The sequence below is a fragment of the Mobula birostris genome, chromosome 8 (assembly GCF_030028105.1).
Source record: "Mobula birostris isolate sMobBir1 chromosome 8, sMobBir1.hap1, whole genome shotgun sequence".
NCBI lineage: Eukaryota > Metazoa > Chordata > Chondrichthyes > Myliobatiformes > Myliobatidae > Mobula > Mobula birostris.
In genome coordinates, this window is record NC_092377.1 from 91433543 (window position 1) to 91450562 (window position 17020).

Sequence of the window (17020 nt, forward strand, 5' to 3'; positions counted from 1 at the left end):
CCTTTGCTGGCATTTTTGGTTCTGGGCTAATACTTGCCCATGTATGTCTACAACCATGCCACTGAAGACTGCACGTATACAAAGAGTACTGTTGAGTACTGTGGCAGCAGAGAGCCATGTCCATCTCAGATCCAACACGCAGCTCCTCATCAGACCTCCCAGGGGAATTTTGCATTGACACAGTGACTCAGCTACACAATCCCGTACACCTCTGGTTGAGGACAGGGTCTGTGAGATCAGAATTCCTTGCTACTGAAGAAATGGAAGGAGTCAGGCAGCCAATAGCGCTTGAGCTTTGCACCTTCTCATCCATGCTCCATGACTCACCCTGCACTCCTTCCTTAACCTCTCTATTTACATCTTTCGGGCCGTGTGTAGCTGTGCTCGGAAGAGGTGGGGATAGTGATGCAGGTGCTTGTTCGGGGACACTGCACGATAGGAGACTGTTCTTCCATTCCTGAGTGAGCAGACAAAAAAAAGTGTCAAATAACTCCTCCCTGCCATGCCACCTCCCCACTCCCACTCACCACCCCCCCGCCTCCATTTTTGCTCTGAAGCTCTCAGGCATGTGCCACTTGCAGCTCTGGCATTCAGGACCCGCACTAAGCACATTGCACCCATAGGGAGGGAATGTCGCATTGCTGGAGGAGCCCACACCTTACACTTACGCTTTGTCTGCCCTCTCAGATAATCTTCAGTTCCTTCATGGCACAACTTGTGAAAGGATCAAAGGAGTTTCCTTGATGTCCTCGCCACTGTTTACCCCTGAACCAACCAAAAATGGCTTCCTTTATTCCCGAGCTGATTGTGGGAGCTTTCTGTGCAAAATGGCTACCTCACTTCCCCACTTGCAAAGTGACTACAGCGGGAAAGTCAACTAGAATGGAAACCGGCCCTTCGGCCTGAATCGTATATGCTGATTCAGGTGCCCATCTAAGCTGGTCCCTTTTGCCCAAATCCCTTCAAACCTTTCATATCAAGGTACTGTCCAAGTGTCTTTTAAATATTGGAGCTCGCAGCTTTTGGATGCCCCAGAGTGATGAATAGTGCTACGTTCGTCACAAATACTATCTTCTTGATGCTGTTTTAAAAATTGTTGCAGTGCAGAAAGGAAGAAATTCTGAATAGATCAAACATTCAAGGTGTTCCCATTCACACAGTGATCCCATGGGCTGTTTCTATTATGGCAGATTAAATGTGAGTCACCTTCTGTTCTGAAAATGAAACTTTTTTTCTCTTTCCTAGCTAATGCCTCTGTGTTCTACACATTCAATATGTGAAAAGATGCACCATGGATGTCCAGTCCCTATACTTTTCTATCCCTCATCAAGAAGGCCTTAAAGCTCTCCGCTTCTTTCTCAACAGCAGGACTAATCAATTCCTCTCTACCACCACCCTCCTCCGTCTGGCGGAACTGGTCCTCATCCTTAACCATTTCTCCTTCAGCTCCTCCCACCTTTTCCAGACTTGGAGTTACCCATGGGCGCTCGCATGGGCCCCAGCTATGCCCGTGTTTTTATTGGCTATGTGGAACAGTCCATGTTCCAAGCCTTCCCTGGCAATGCTCCCCGACTCTTCCTCCGCCACATTGACAACTGCATTGTCGCTACTTCAGGCACCCATGCTGAGCTCATTAATTTCATCACCTTTGCCTCCAACTTCCATCCTGCCTTTAAATTCACTCGGTCCATTTCCGATGCTTCCATCCACTTTCTGACTTCTCTGTTTCCATCTCTGGAGATAAACTGTCAACTGACATCTTTTAGAAACCAACCAATTCTTGACCAATCTCTTCACACTGTCTCCTGTAAAAGTGCTATTCCTTTTTCTTCGATCCTTTGTCTCTGCCACATCTGTCCCCTGGACGAGGCTTTCCGTTCTAGGACATCAGAGACGTCCTCTCCTTCAAAGAGCAGAGTTTCCCTCCTCCATCATTGACGCTGCCCTCACTTGCATCTCCATTTCCCGGACTCACCGCATCTTCCTGCTTCCTTAACAGTGACAGACCTCCTCTTGTCCTTTCCTACCACCCCATCAGCTTCTGCATCCAACACTCATTCTCTGCAAACTCTGCCATCTCCAAAGGGATCTTACCACTAAACTTTACTTACCCCCCCCACCCACTCTCTGATTTCCACATGGATTCCCTGGTTCATTCACCCCTCCCCACTAACCTCCCTCCCTGCCCATCCCTGCAAGCTGCCAAAGTGCTACACCTACCCTTTCACCTCTGTTCAGGGCGCCAGACAGTCCTGCCAGGTGAGACAACACTTCACCTGCAAATCTGCTGGGGTCGTCTATTGTGCCTGGTGCTCCCGATGTGATCTCCTCTACGTGGGTGAGACCCGTCGTAAACTGGGGGGGACCGCTTTGTTGACCACTCCGCTCCATCCACCAAAGCAGAATTACCCAGTGCCACAACAATTTAGTTCCCATTCCCATTCCTGTTCTGACATGTTGGTCCAGCTCTTCACCTTTCCTACACACTTGGCTTCACCTATCGCTTTCTAGCTACCCTTCTTCCCCTCCTCCCATCTTTTTATCCTGGCGACTTCCCCCTTCCCTTCCAGTCCTGAAGAAGGGCGTTGCCCTGAAACAGCGACTGTGTATTCATTTCCATAGATGCAGCCTGACCTGCTGAGTTTCTCCAGCATTTCGTGTGTGTTGCTTTGACCAGTACTTCTTGTTTTCAGCCATTTATTAGACTTACCTTAACTGATCTCTTCGTATCAGATTTTATCATTTCCATCACATCGTGTTTCTCCCCAACACCTTTAGCCTTGACCATGATGTTCCTCTCCCACCCTTGCAATCCTGTCCACACTTGGTGCATTTCACTATGTCTCTTATTTTAATATTCCAGTCACAACTTGACCACTTTTTTCACATTTGCTTTTAGGCTTGCATATGTGGAGTCATCAATGTTGAAATTGAAAGAGATAAACGAATACAAATATATCAGAAGGATGAACAGATTTCAGTTTTTTTCCCAGGGAAGCAATGGTACAGCAGTCATTAATACCCTGAACAGGACCATTACAGGAAGCAGAGAAGGTCATTCGATTCTTCAAGCCTATTTCACTACTGAATTAACCTCTCTCAACTCCTTCCTTCCCCACCTTGCATACTACCTTTTGATATTATTTGTGTCCAAGATTCTACTTCCCTCAGTGGCATTTTGAGTGGTTTCCTAAGGTTGAGGTCTGTTGTGAGAAGAGTTCCAGATTTCTACCAGCCATTATATCAACTGATGCTTGCTTTCTAGTTTTCTGACATACCAACCAAACTGTAACATTATTCTTCCTTATTCTAGACTAGGGGAATCGACTGGACTTTAGAAAAGCATTAAAGGGGACTTGTTTGAGCTAAAGAAGATCTTGAAAGATCCTGATGGGTTGAGTGTTGAGAAGTTATTTCCTCTTGTGGGAGAATCTGGAATTTGGGGTCAGGTTTAAACTTAAGGGTTGCCCATTTAAAACGGAGATGAGGTGACTTTATCTCAAAGATCATGAATTTTCAAACTCTCTTCCTCAACGGAAGGTAGAAGCAGAGACTTTGAATGCTTTTGATATAAAGGAAGATAGGTACTTGGTAAGCATGAGGGTGAGGGATTGTTGAGTTTCAATTACGACGAGTTCAGCAATGATCTTATTGAATGGTGGAGCAGGCTGATGGAGTTGGATAGCCAATTGGCACATTCCTGCTTCTAGTCCACATGTCCCACAGAAGGAATCACTTAATTCTTCCTTTATATGCATTAGTATTATAACTTCTGCATTAAGCCTTGTTTCATTCTTCATAATTGCAAGGAAGCATAATTAATATGTCCTTTTAATTGAATCCTCCAACCCAGGCATTGGGGCGTTGCTTTTCAGCCACCTTCACTTACATGCAATCCCACTCAGTCAGTGCCAGGGAGACAAACCTCCAGTAAGATTATATCTATTTTCTCATATTTCCAGTATTTTCCTACTACATAGGAGACCACTAGCCCTTCAAGTTGATACTGCAATCCTATGACTCCCACTTTCCCCCTCACGCTTTCCTATAATCTATCAGTTGCCCTCGATACTTCAACAGAAGTGTAACTTCCAGTGGCCGGTTTAACCTACGTTTTTGGAACGTGGGAGGAAACTGGAGCATCCGAGGGAAACCCACTGTGTCACCTGGAGAGCATGCAAACTCCACACAGATGGCACTGGAGGTTAGGATCAATGCTGGCTGGCTGGAGCTATGGGGAAGCAGTACAACCCGCTGCAAGACAGCATACTAGCCATTTGTAAGACAGCAGCACTGGCTGTTGTGTCACCACGCGCATCTATGGAATCACTTGGAATTAGAAATCAAACTCCCGTGTGTTTTTTTGAGACCAACCACAGACACATCACAAGAAGATTACAACACTTTGCAGGTCTTGTGGATTTTTGACTATTAGAGAACATCGGAGACAAAGCAGAAGTATTCTTCCACTGAGCAGGGTGTTTATAGGCCAAGGGATTACACGATTAAAACCTTCAGCAATGCCACCAGTCACAGTCAGCAGCCCATCTGGGGTTTAGTGGAAGTAGGAAAGAGAAATTGTTCCCGCTGATTGTGGACCATTAGCAGAGGGACATTGTTGGCCGAAGAGCAAAAGGAGAATGGTCCTGCTGAAGGGTCTTAGCCTAAAATGTCAACAATTCTCTTTTCCATAGATGCTGCCTGGCCTGCTGAGTTCCTCCAGCATTTTGTGTGTTGTTGCAGAGAATAATTCTAGTAGTTTGAAATAGACTGCCTTAAATGAATTATCAACACTTAAACAAGAAACAAAAAGGCTTGAGTTATGGGGATTGACTTGGAAGCGTGCAGCCCTTGTACAGCCATACAGACAAAATGTTCTGTAAGTGTGTACTAGATGCTGCCTTTGGTAGTTCACTTCCGCAGCAGGGTGTTCATCTGCGGTGGTGTAGGTTGATATTTCTGAGTCATTATGTGCTGTGAGGATTTTTATATCGGAATCACTGGCAGACTTTTCCAGTCCCACAGGGCTGAGAAGTCTTTAGGCCACACCTGCAGAGACTGTCGGCTGATACTGTGAGTGATGCTCATGTATTGGTTGAGTGAGTAGGGGAGTGTGATGTGACAGAATGGTGGTGCAGTGTCTGAGTTTGGAGACGTTCCACACTATTGTCTTTTCCTTAACTCTGCCCCATTGCGTGCAAGGATGCTCTGCATAAAGAGTGGCCAATCTGCTCCACTCCAGTCCCTCCTTGGGTTGATGTGCAATCAAGGAAGTTGGGTCTGAATATGTTTTAGACTCAAGGAGGGAGCACAGCCTGATGTTAGAGTAATTTGTATCTGTGGCCCATACTAGGTGCCAATAATTTAAGTTATTACATTGATCTAACATTTAAAATGCCTTAAGATTTCAGTGGTAAGTTGAGTTTAGTGTGTAAGTGCTTTGGTGCTTCACTCTAAAGGAGGGGTTCCCACCTGGGGTCCTTGGACCCCCTGGTTCATGGTAGGGGTCCATGGCACAAAAAGGTTGGGAACCCCTGCTCTAAAGACCCTCCCTGACATATGTTCTTGTTTATGGTGGTTTAATCATTCTGTAAAAAGCCCTGGCCATTTTTTTTTGGTTAATGGGCTTGCCCAAACTGAACCTATCTCGTTCATACTATTATCCAGCTTGTATCAGGAGTCAGACACTTATGCTGTACCATCCAAAGATAAATTGAGCAAATAACTGGTAAGATGAGGTTCAATAAGAAACAGACAGCTACTTTATTCCACAAAATATGAACATACAAAGAAGCAATAACATTATGCAAATATGATCATTATCTCCTTGCTTGGCTGAATCAGGATTCCTACTCCATGTATCCATTCTGAATTTGACAGTCTTTGATTGATTACCAGTGCTCCTGAGTCTTGTCTTTTTTTTCTTTTTCTGTCCCTCTCTCCCTCCCCCATCCCAACACAATGGGTGTGAAGAGAATTATCGATTGATGCAAAAGAGCCAAAATTTTGCTTGTTGTGAATACAGCATCCAACTTTAACACATTAGCAATTTTAACCACCTTACTGCAATTTTTAAAAAAATGGTTATATTTTAAATAAAAATCTTAAACCTTACTCCTTTTAACAAGGACATCCCACAGAACAATTAGTAATGGGCCTGTATGAGATTGTGGATGTCAATCCTTGGCATAGGCCAAGTGTTGATGGGGGTGCAGGGGTTGATTGAGGGAAAGATTGAGTTCGCTATGATGGTTCCCCTTCCTTAATATTCCCCTGAATATTATGCTGAATCACTGAATTGAGTTCACATTGAGGATTTGGATGCCTTTTCTGAAAGTAGCCCTTAATAATGGGGTGATGGGGAAAAAAATTGAAAGCAAAGTTAGTGTAAAGGTGGAGGGGGATAGAAAGAGATTTAAATGAGATCTAACACGTGGAGAGAGAAGCCCCTAAGTCAGCAGGGGAAAATAGGTCAGTGGTGTCAAATGACAGAGAGGGTGTTGGTGGTGGCAGCTCTAGGGAAAATGGAGAGATCAGGATTGCCGATGATGGGACAGATTTGAGTGTGACTAGGATGCAGGTGCAGTAGATAGTCAGAATCTTCACCTGATGTCAATATGTCCTGGCATATTGCTGGACCAGCACTTGGAAGATTGGAAGTTTTAAACATTGGACATACACTTTATTAGGTACCCCCGCTCATTAATGCAAACATCTCATCAGCCAATCACGTGGCAGCAACTCAATGCATAAAAGCATGCACAGATGGTCAAGACAAACATCAGAATGGGGAAGAAATGCAATCTAAGTGACTTTGACTGTGGAATGATTGTTGGTGTCATATGAGGTGGTTTGAGACCCCAGAAACGGATGACCTCCTGGCACTTTTGCAAACAACAGACTCTGGAGTTTACAGAGAATGGTGCTAGAAACAAAAGAAAAATCCAGTGAGTGGCAGTTCTGTGAGCGAAAATGCCTCGTTAGTGAGCGGTGAGAGAAGAATGGTCAGACGGGCTCAAGCTGACAGGAAGGCAATGGTAACCCCAATAAACACATCTTACAATGGTGGTGTGCAGCAGAGCGTCTCTGAGCACTGAACACAAAACACGTCAAACCTTGAAGTGGATGGGCTACAGCAGCAGAAGACCGTGAACATACACTCAGTGGCTACTTTATTTGGTACAGGAGGAACCTAATAAAGTGGCCACAGAGTGTAGAACATGGCAGAACAGTACAACGCAGCCCTTGTTAATGAGAGGTCAAGCTGACAGGAGGATGACAGTAACTCAAATCATTATGCATTATAACAGTCCTGTGCAGAAGAACATCTCCGAACACACTACACAACAAACCTTGAAGTGGATGGGCTACGGCAACGGCAAAGCACAAACTTCCTGTACCTAATAAAGTGGCCACTAAGTGTAGAACTTCGCAGAGTCATAGAGCACATACAGGTCTTTCGGCCTACGACTTTAGGCCAACCTTTTAACCTATTCTAAGATCAATGGAACCCTTCCCTCCCATATCCCTCCATGTTTCTTTCATCCATGTCCCTATCAAGAGTCTCTTAAATGTCCCTAGTGTACCTACCTCTACCACCTCCCTGGCAGCGGGTTCTAGCAACCACCTGAGCCTACCCCACCTGTTCTGCTCCAAACACTGTAAAATTATTACCTTCATATTACCTATTTCCGCCCTGGGAAGTAGTGTCTGACTAGATACTTCATCTATGGCTCTTAGTATCTTGCACACCACCATCAAGTCGCTCTCATTCTCTTTAGTTCCAAAAATAGTAGCCCAAGTTCATTCAAACTGTAAAATTAATATGTCAACTATCCAAGATGGTGCCAGTGAACCACAGCCAGCTATGTACAATATTGAATTGAATTGACTTTATTTCTTACATCCTTCACATACATGAGTAAAAATGTTTACGTTATGTCTCCGTCTGAAAGTGCAATGTGCAAATTATAGTGATTTTATAGCAAATAGTATGTACAGTAAGATACACAACAGAACAGTCAATATAGATTAAAACTACAATTGTGACAGCATGAATTAATCAGTCTGATGGCCTGGTGGAAGAAGCTGTCCTGGAGTCTGTTGGTTCTGGCTTTAATGCTGTGGTACCATTTCCAAGATGGTAGTAGCTGGAACAGTTTGTGGTTGGGGTGACTCGGATCCCCAATGATCCTTTGGGCCCTTTTTATGCCCAATACTTCTAAATGTACCTCTTTATTACCTTCATTACGATCAGCAGCATGTAATTCCTCTTTAAACATTGTACTTTTAAATTGACAATGAACTATAGATTTCATGATCTTCTGAAGGACTCAGTGTCATGCTCTCTTCTCATTGCTGCCATTGGGAAGAAGATACCAGAGCCTCAGGGCTCACCACCAAGTTCAGGAACAATTATTATCCCTCAGCCATCAGGCTCCTGAACCACAGGGGATAACTTCACTTTCTGTCAGGTAATGTAGAGTAGGCTTGAGCCAAACGCAGAGTAGTGGAGATATTTTAGTGGGGAACAATAACTTTAATAAAAAAACTGTGAAATAACAAGCCATAAAACAAGAGTGAACAGATACACAGGACAACAAGGTACCAGAAAGCCAAGAGCGACTGGTTGAGGCTGGCTGGTTTGTCTGAGGGAACAAGGACTGTGGATGAGAGCTGGGTTTAAATAGGCTGCAGGCGACGAGTTGGAAACAAGTGGCTGCTGACTCCTGATAACAGAGTGGAGACTACGAGGTGTCTGCCTGTTCAAGCCTGACAGGAACCCCTCTACAGCCAGCACCTGATGTGGATGGGTCCGGTGGAACTCCTCAATGAGCGATGGATCAAAGATGAAACTGAACAGCAGCCAAGCCCCTCGTCTGGGCCGTAACCTTCCCAGTTGACCAGGTACTGCACACACTACCCACGACAATGTGAATCCATCAGCTGGCAAACCACGTACGCAGGGCCACCTTCCACCGTCCTCGTTTCCATAGGTGCGGACTCAGGTGGGTTGAGAGGTCTGTGGACAGCGGACTTAAGGCAGGGCACATGGGTGGTAGGTGTGATCCTGAGGGACAGTGGCAACTGGGGACGGCAAGTTACTGGGTTGATGCAATGGGCAGACTGAGCAGCTGTGATGGTAATGAGCCAGCAGTGCTCCCATGTTCTGGCTGTACTCTGCCGTGAGGGTCCTGAATTCCACTGTTATCCAGAACCGAGTGTGAGTCTTGGTGCAGGCAAAGTATCTGATCCACTGCCCCCCCTTCCACTTCCCGGATGTTTGATAACCTGGCGCATCTCAGCAGTAAGTTCCCCATTTATTGCAAATTTCTTTATTGTCTCATTTAGCAGCTGCCCAGGTCAGAGCTTGGCCAGTCAAGAGAGAGATCATGAAGGCAACCTTGGCTCGGTCCCTTACATACAGGGGTGGCTGGAGCTTGAAACGTTGGATGCAGTGGGACAGGAAGGCATAGCATCGGGTTGGGGATCCATTGAAGTGTATGAGCATTGGAATCCGGGACTCACAGGGAGGTGGTTGACTGTCATAGGGTTGCTGTATCGAGACAGACAGTTGGAAGAGAACGGTGAACAGATGGTCAATGTTTTCCTGCTGCTTCTAGATCATAAGCTCATGTCAACGGATGGCTTCCTTTAGGCGAGCATACTCTGCTGGGTCAATTGAAGGTAAACTCATCCTGTCAGGAACTGGAGAGGAGGCTTGACTCCAATGCAGAGCAGCATAGATGATTTAGTGGGGGAGCAATAACTTTAATAATAAATTGCAAAACAACAAGCCATGAGGGACCACAAAGCCAGAGAGATCTGATACTCACCATGACAAGGCTAAGAGCAACTGGTTGAGTCTGGCTGGTTTGGATGAGTGAACAAGGATTGTGGATTGGAGCTGGTTTTAAATAGGCTGCAGATGATGCGTTGGGAATGAGTGGCAGCTGATTCCTGTTAACTGGGTGGTGACCCAGAGATGTCTATCTATGCAGGCCTGACAGCTTCCTGTAGTGAGGTGACCAGAACTGAACACAATATTCCAAGTGTAGTCTAACCAGGGTTTTATAGAGCTGCAGTTTAACCGATTGGTGACATAGGATTGAACATAATCCCATATTATTATATGAGGGTCAATATAATAATTGAAGGTCAACATACCATACACCTTCTTAACCACCCAATCACCTTGCATGGCACTTTGAGGGATCTGTGGATGTGGAGCCCAAGATCCCTCTGTTCCTGCAGACTGCTAAGAATCCTGCTATTAACCCTGTAATATGCCTTCAAGTTCAACTTTCCAAACTGTATCTCTTCATACTTGGCAGTTATTACCATTCAACCATCAGGCTCTTGAATCAGAGGGGATAACTTCACTCGTTCCAGCACTGAACTGTTGCGACAACCTGTGGATTCATTTTCAAGGACCCTTCATCTCATGTTCTCAGTATTTGTTGTTTGTTTGCTTATTTATTATTTGTTTGTTTGTATTTGCACAGTTTGTTGTATTTTGCACATTGGTTGTTGGGTGTGTTTTTTTTAATGATTCTATTGTTTCTTGGGTTTACTGTATATTCCTGCCAGAAAATAAATCTCAGGGTTGCATGTGGGTGGCATATATGTACTTGGTTAATAAATTTACTCTGAACTTTGAACAATGCTTTTCCACACTGAATTCCATCTGACACTTGTTAACCCAGTTCAGCATTCTATCAAAGTCATATTGTAAACTACGACAATCCTCTACTCTATCCACAACACCACTAACCTTTGTGTCATCTTCAAACTTACCAACTCTCCCTTTCCCTTCCTCATCAAAGAAAATTTATAACATTCACAAATATCAGGGGTCCCAGAACAGTTCCTTGTGGAATACTACTGGTTACCAGCCTCCAGCAGAATCTGTTCCATCTTCTACCATCCTTTGCCTTATGTGGACAAGCCAGTTCTGCATCCATGCAGCCAAATTTCCCTCCTGACTTTCTGAATGAGCCTACCACAGGAAGCCCTGTTGAACACCTTACTAAAATCCATATACATCACATTCACTACTATATATTAATCAATTTGTTTTGTCACTTCCTCAAAGAATTCAATCAAGCTCTTAAAGCATGACTTGGCTCATACAAAGGCCATGCAGACTATCCCTACCCAGACTATTCTTCTCCAAATGCTTGTAAATCCTTTCTCCAAGGATCCTCTCCAGTAGTTTTCCCACCACTGACATAAGACTCACTGGTCTATAATTCCTAACTTTATCTCTATTACCTTTCTTGAACAAAGGAATAACATTTACCACCCTCCAAACTTCTGATACTATTCCTGTGAACAATGAGGACGCAAAGATCATTGCGAAAGGCACAACAATCTTGTCCCTCACGTCCCATAGTTACCTGGGGTATATCCCATCTGGTCCCGGGAATCATTTATCTTAATGTTTTTCAAGAGTTCCAGTACATCCACTTTCTTAACATCGACATGTTCCAGCATATCAGCCTTTTCTATGCTGTCCTCACATTTGTCAAGGTCCCTCTCTCAGGTGAACACTGAAGCAAAGTACTTATTACAGATTTCCACTACCACCTCCGAGCCAAGCCCATGTTTCCTCTTTTATGCCTGATTGGAAATCTGATTCGTATTTAAGTATGAATCGTTAGAATAATGAAATGGCTAGTTCTATTCCACTCGAAAAAATTACTTATAATTTAAGAGATAAATATGTAACATTTTTGAATATTCGGCGCCCTTATTTACAAAAGATAGGATGGCATATTTAAGTGCTCCGATAAAGATCTTGGTCCCTTGGGGAAAGTAACGAATAAGTATACCAAATTTATTTTGAATTCCATGGAGCATGTGGAAACCTTCCAACACCCAGGCGGCTCTTTTTTTTTCTTCTTTCTTTTTTAGGTAGGACTTTATATGGGGGGGGGAGGGTTAAGGGGAGTGGGGAGGGTAGATATTATCTTTTCATGTATTCTTTTCGAAAACTCAATAAAAATTATATTTAAAAAAAATGGTAGAATTTTAGCCACTAAAAGCCACTCAGTAGCAGTGAACCAAAAGGGTACAGGTTTATCGTAAAACGAAACCTCATTTGATTCACCAACTTCCTCCAGGGAAGGACACCTTTCAGCTGAAGACAGTATACTCAGGAATGTAATTAATTGTTAACTGCCTCAGTTCAGGGGCAATTAGTGATGGTAAATAAGTACAGCCTTTGCCAGTGACATCAACATTTCGTGAACTAATAAATACAAGCGAAGTGATGGTATGTTTTGGTACAGAATCGCAATACAGTATAGTTGAATACTTCTGTTGCTTGTTCCTGGTACGTGGTCTGACCCACTGCAAATGTTTACAAAATACCATGCACAACACTTCACATGGAAAATTCTGGGAAAAAATACATGTGGTTTCTTGGTAACACTTCTGATGGAGACAGTAACTTAAGGTGCTGGGATTATTTCCACACCAGTACAACAGGCTTAAAGGAGAAGTTCTCTTTTTAGATTATGACCACCTACCAGAAGAACAGGAAGAGCTTCCTTCCCAGTGAGGAGAGGTCATGAATTTAATACCTTCATCTGGATAAAGAGTGGAGCACATTGGCTTGTGCTTTGCTCCAGGAAAAGGTCAACATTGCAATCTTTAACCAGACAAGTACAGGTTGTCCCTGTATCCTAGAGCCATGGCCTTGGGCGTCTGAGCTAATGCCTACTTCAGGGAAGGTAGGACCAGAATTTTGTAAACTGCCAGACAGCTCCATGAACAATATGTTGCTGTCCTGGTAACACTACACCAAGTGGACTCCACAGCAACAAGAGGGTATTTTTTTTTAATTTTGGAGGGTTTTTTTGTGTGTGGGCAAGGTTTACTGTGTTTTGTGGGCCAGCTAAGCTCCTATCCCTGAAGATCACTGAATTGACTTGAATGCCTGTTGCTCACATTATGATGACAGATCTACAATTCTCTGCATCTTGCCTTTTGCATCACTGCCCCATCTCACAAGACTCCACTGCAGAAGTGTGCACGCGAAGGTTAGACCATTAACTGAGCACCAGGGATGGTTACGTGTTAGAAAAGTGGGGTCCCCTCAGTGCAAGGCACAGAGCGGTCCTCAACTGGATCTCCTTACCTCGCGTTGCTGTTGCTGGTTTTCTTTCTCTTAAACATGTCGAGCAGGCTGTTGGACCTGCAGGCTGCCTTCCCGTCACCCACGTGCATGCGCACCACGTCTGAGGTGGTGAACGCGCTGCGGACATTGCGCTCGGGCTTGGCGATGATGATGTAGATCTTGGGGGTGAACATGCAGCCGAGGGCCACGGTCACGCTCAGACTGACCGAGAAGCTGGTAGTGATGATCTTGTAGTTGCTACCAAAGTAGATCGGGACGAAAGCCAGCCATATGATGCAGGTCGTATACATGGTAAAGGCTATGTACTTGGCCTCATTGAAGTTGGCGGGGACGTTCCTTGTCTTGAAGGCATAATAGGTGCAGCTCATGATGAGGAGCCCATTGTAACCTAGGGGAGCCACCACACCTAGGTTACTGGTGTTGCATATTAGGAAGACTTCATTGATACTTGGGTAGGAAAGTACAGGGGTAGGAGGCTCCAGAATCAACAGTGTGATCACAATGGTCAGCTGAACACTGATCAATATGGACGCAATCACCACCTGAGCCCAGGCGCTCATGAACCTGGGCTTCCGTGTGCAGATCTTCTTCTTGCTCCCGGCCAGGATCCTGGCGATGCGGTTGGTTTTGGTCACCAAGGCGGAGTAGCACATGGCAGCAGAGAGTCCCACCAGGACTCTCTGGAAGTAGCAGGAGGTCAGCGTCGGCTTGGCCAGCAAGGTGAATGGGCAGATGTAGCCCAAGAAGATGCCGGCCAGGATGATGTAGCAGAGCTCCCGGCTGGAGGACTTCACCACTGGTGTGTCCCTGTACAGCACAAAAATGAGGGTGACGAACATGGTAGCGAGGATCCCAAGGCAAGAGAAGACCACGGCAATAGCAGACTCCACATCGCTCCATCTCAGGTGCTTCACAATAATCCTCTGGCAACCTGTTGGACAGGAAGAAAGAAGAAATTAAAGCTTAAAATGACATAAAAAAATTTGATAATCTCTTTAAACTGCTTTCTTCCACACTTAGATGCAATATTCCTGTAAGGAACTTTTGTACTATATAAACGCAATGTTTTCTGCACACTTTCAGTAGTATATAATACCCAAGGCTCAACTCCCTTCATTGTTGGATCACTGAGAAAATGTTTAAAGGATGGAAAAGCCAACAAAACTTAGAAGATAAGAATATGCAGTCCCTGAGAGTGACTGGGGTGTGATACCAACAGCCACTCTCTATCCATGGACTACCAACCAATAACAGGATACTCGGTGCATGAGTATCAGATAACAAGACCCCGGCTATGGATGACTAGGTAGTGGACTAGATATGGGAATGATGCCATTCAACTAGAAAGGGTGCAGAAAAAGTTAGCAGTATGTTACTGCGACTGGAAGGTTGGATTTACAGGGGTAGACTGGGGCAACAAACACTCTGCTGGAGGAACTCAGCAACTCAAGTATCATCTGTAGGGCGGTAAGGAATTGTGTAGGACTTGAGTTTTGACCTGAAACTTTGAAAATCTTTTGCCTGCCAGATGCAGTTCAACTCGCCGAGTTCCTCCAGCGGATTTACTATTGCTCATATGCAGCCCGTTGTGTCTGGATAGGCTAGGATGGTTTCTCTGGTGCCCAGGAAGCAGAGGTGTGTTCTTATAGAGGTTTTCAAAGCCATGAGCAGTGTAAACAAGGTGAATTGCACAGTTTATTCCTAGGGTGGTGGGGGGGAGTGCAAAAATTAAGGGCATAGGCTTAAGTAAGAAGGGAAAGATTTAAAAATGGAAATGAGGAGCAGTTTTTTCTCATCAAGTATAGTGTGCATCTGGATCATTCTGCCACAGGGAGTGGTACAGGCAGGTACAATTTTCACTTTTAAAAGACATTTGAACTGGTATAAGATTGGGAAAAGTTTAGAGGGATGTAGGTCACATGGGCCAGGCTCAGTTAGGCAACTAGGATAGCATAGACAAGTTGGGCCAAAGGGCCTGTTTCTGTGCTGTGATGCTTTGTGATTCTATGAAAGGTAAGAAAATCTTAAATCGCCAACCCCTTTCAAATACATACTACTTACTTCTATTGCCACTGAAACAGGGATAGAATTTTTTTGAAGCTTTTGTTGGTTTGCAGACTAAACAATGACCCGGGCAATGAGAAGAGCTCCTTTCTACATTAAAACAGTGATATGGTACCTTCCCCAACTCCCTGGGATGCCTTTTACAAGGATGATACCCATTATCTCAGGTCAGTTACCTGTGAGATCAGCGTTTGGCCACCAGCCCAATTCACAGGCCTTGCATGTGAACTCATCCAGCATGTACTCGTTCTCCTTACACGTGGTGCATATCCAGCAGCAGCTCACCTCTCCCTTCCGAATAACCTGCCCAAATGGGGGAGACAAAAAGAGTGTGCTTTCAGCAGTAAACACTGGGAATCACCTGGCAGGACGTATAGAGAGAGAAAAAAAAGAGTTGCACATTTTGCGTGGCCATCATCAGCATAAGAGGACTTGTTTACCCTGGGTTCCCGTTAAGCAGAAGTAGCTTATCCCAGCTAGTTGGCTAACCTTCATAAGGCCGAGCATTGGTTGAACTCACCTTAATCTGTCCTCTGGTGCATGGTTCACTGCAGACAGAACGCACCATCTTTGTCATGTTCATCTGCAGCTTGTTGTCATCTATGTCCAGCGACCCTTCATGCCAAGTCCCTATGTTCACGTAGTCGTAAGCACCATGTTCTGTCATTTGAAGGTTCATAATATCATACCTGGCAATACAAAGAAGAAGTTTAACTGGGACCAGCATTCTGTAGTCGGGATTTCTGTTGTGCTCCAATAGTGGGGAAGAACTTCACGCAACCGGAGTGCAGATCCTGAAGTTAGACAGACTATGGCATTTTATCACCAAGTCTCTGGCTCACTCCCTCCTTGAGGAAGACTTCCCACTGGGATTGCAAAAGGTACATAAAAATCCAATAACCTGGCACCTTTGGATGGTATTGGATTCGCTGTTTTTCCAGACTATTGGATGGTTCTCCCATGAATATCCAAACATACAATACCTTAATTTCACTTTTTCAGTGTATTAAATTTTCCCGTGAATCCAATGGGTTTTAAAGGGAGCAGGGAATATACAAACACTCCAGATTCCAGTTTCAGCTACAAGCCTACCTATCTTCCAGACCCAAACCCCAGCTCTTTACATCTGGCCCACAGTCTAGACCAAGGGTTCCCAACCTTTCTATGGCACGGAGCCTTACCATTAACTGAGGGGTCAATGGGTTGCTCTGGACCTCCTGGATCCAGCCAATCGCTCCATTCGCACTCAGTTCACAAATCCCGTCTAATGAGTGACTGCACACCCAGAATATCAGTATTTCCAAACAATTAGACACCAGATTAATTGAGTTTTACTGTACTTGTTCTTCAATTAGATAATTTAATAATTTTTCTCAGCTCAGGAGACCAATTATCCCATCTTACCTTGTAACTGCTATCCAACTACTTCTACATGTATTTTTCCCAAGCCCAGCATTTTTCTTTTCAAGCGTCCTTACAGCTCCCCTTTTAATGTTGAGGTAGTTGATAGAGGGCTGAACCCTATAATCCTCAAACAGTGGCCAAATGGTTTATGATAATTGGACCACAAACTGTATTGGAATTGGTTTATTAGTAACAATCGAAATCTTCCTCTTTTAATGTCTCTATTTTCCTTTTCAAGGTGGCTGGAGACCTGTTGGGGTCTTTGGTCTACAGCAGCACTCAAACTGCAGTTCTGCATGGCGGTGTGTTCCCGTTCTTGGAGCTTTCCAGGTTCAGCCTGAAGTTGGGCATCTTTGGGGTTTGGCCTTGACTGTCCCTGTGGACATGGATTCTCACCGGTATCCTGAA

At 44.6% G+C, this 17020-nt stretch overlaps 1 protein-coding gene across 1 annotated transcript in view; it reads right to left on the reverse strand.

Annotated features, from left to right (window-relative positions):
- The window catches only part of LOC140202015 (metabotropic glutamate receptor 1-like), a 195872-nt gene that overhangs the window by 12193 nt on the left and 166659 nt on the right, over window positions 1-17020 (reverse strand). Inside the window, exons 5-7 of the mRNA XM_072266881.1 lie at window positions 15729-15897; window positions 15385-15511; window positions 13145-14075 (exon numbers count right to left, since the gene is read on the reverse strand). Coding sequence (XP_072122982.1) covers window positions 13145-14075; window positions 15385-15511; window positions 15729-15897 — 1227 coding nt within the window. The remainder of the gene's footprint in view (window positions 1-13144; window positions 14076-15384; window positions 15512-15728; window positions 15898-17020) is intronic.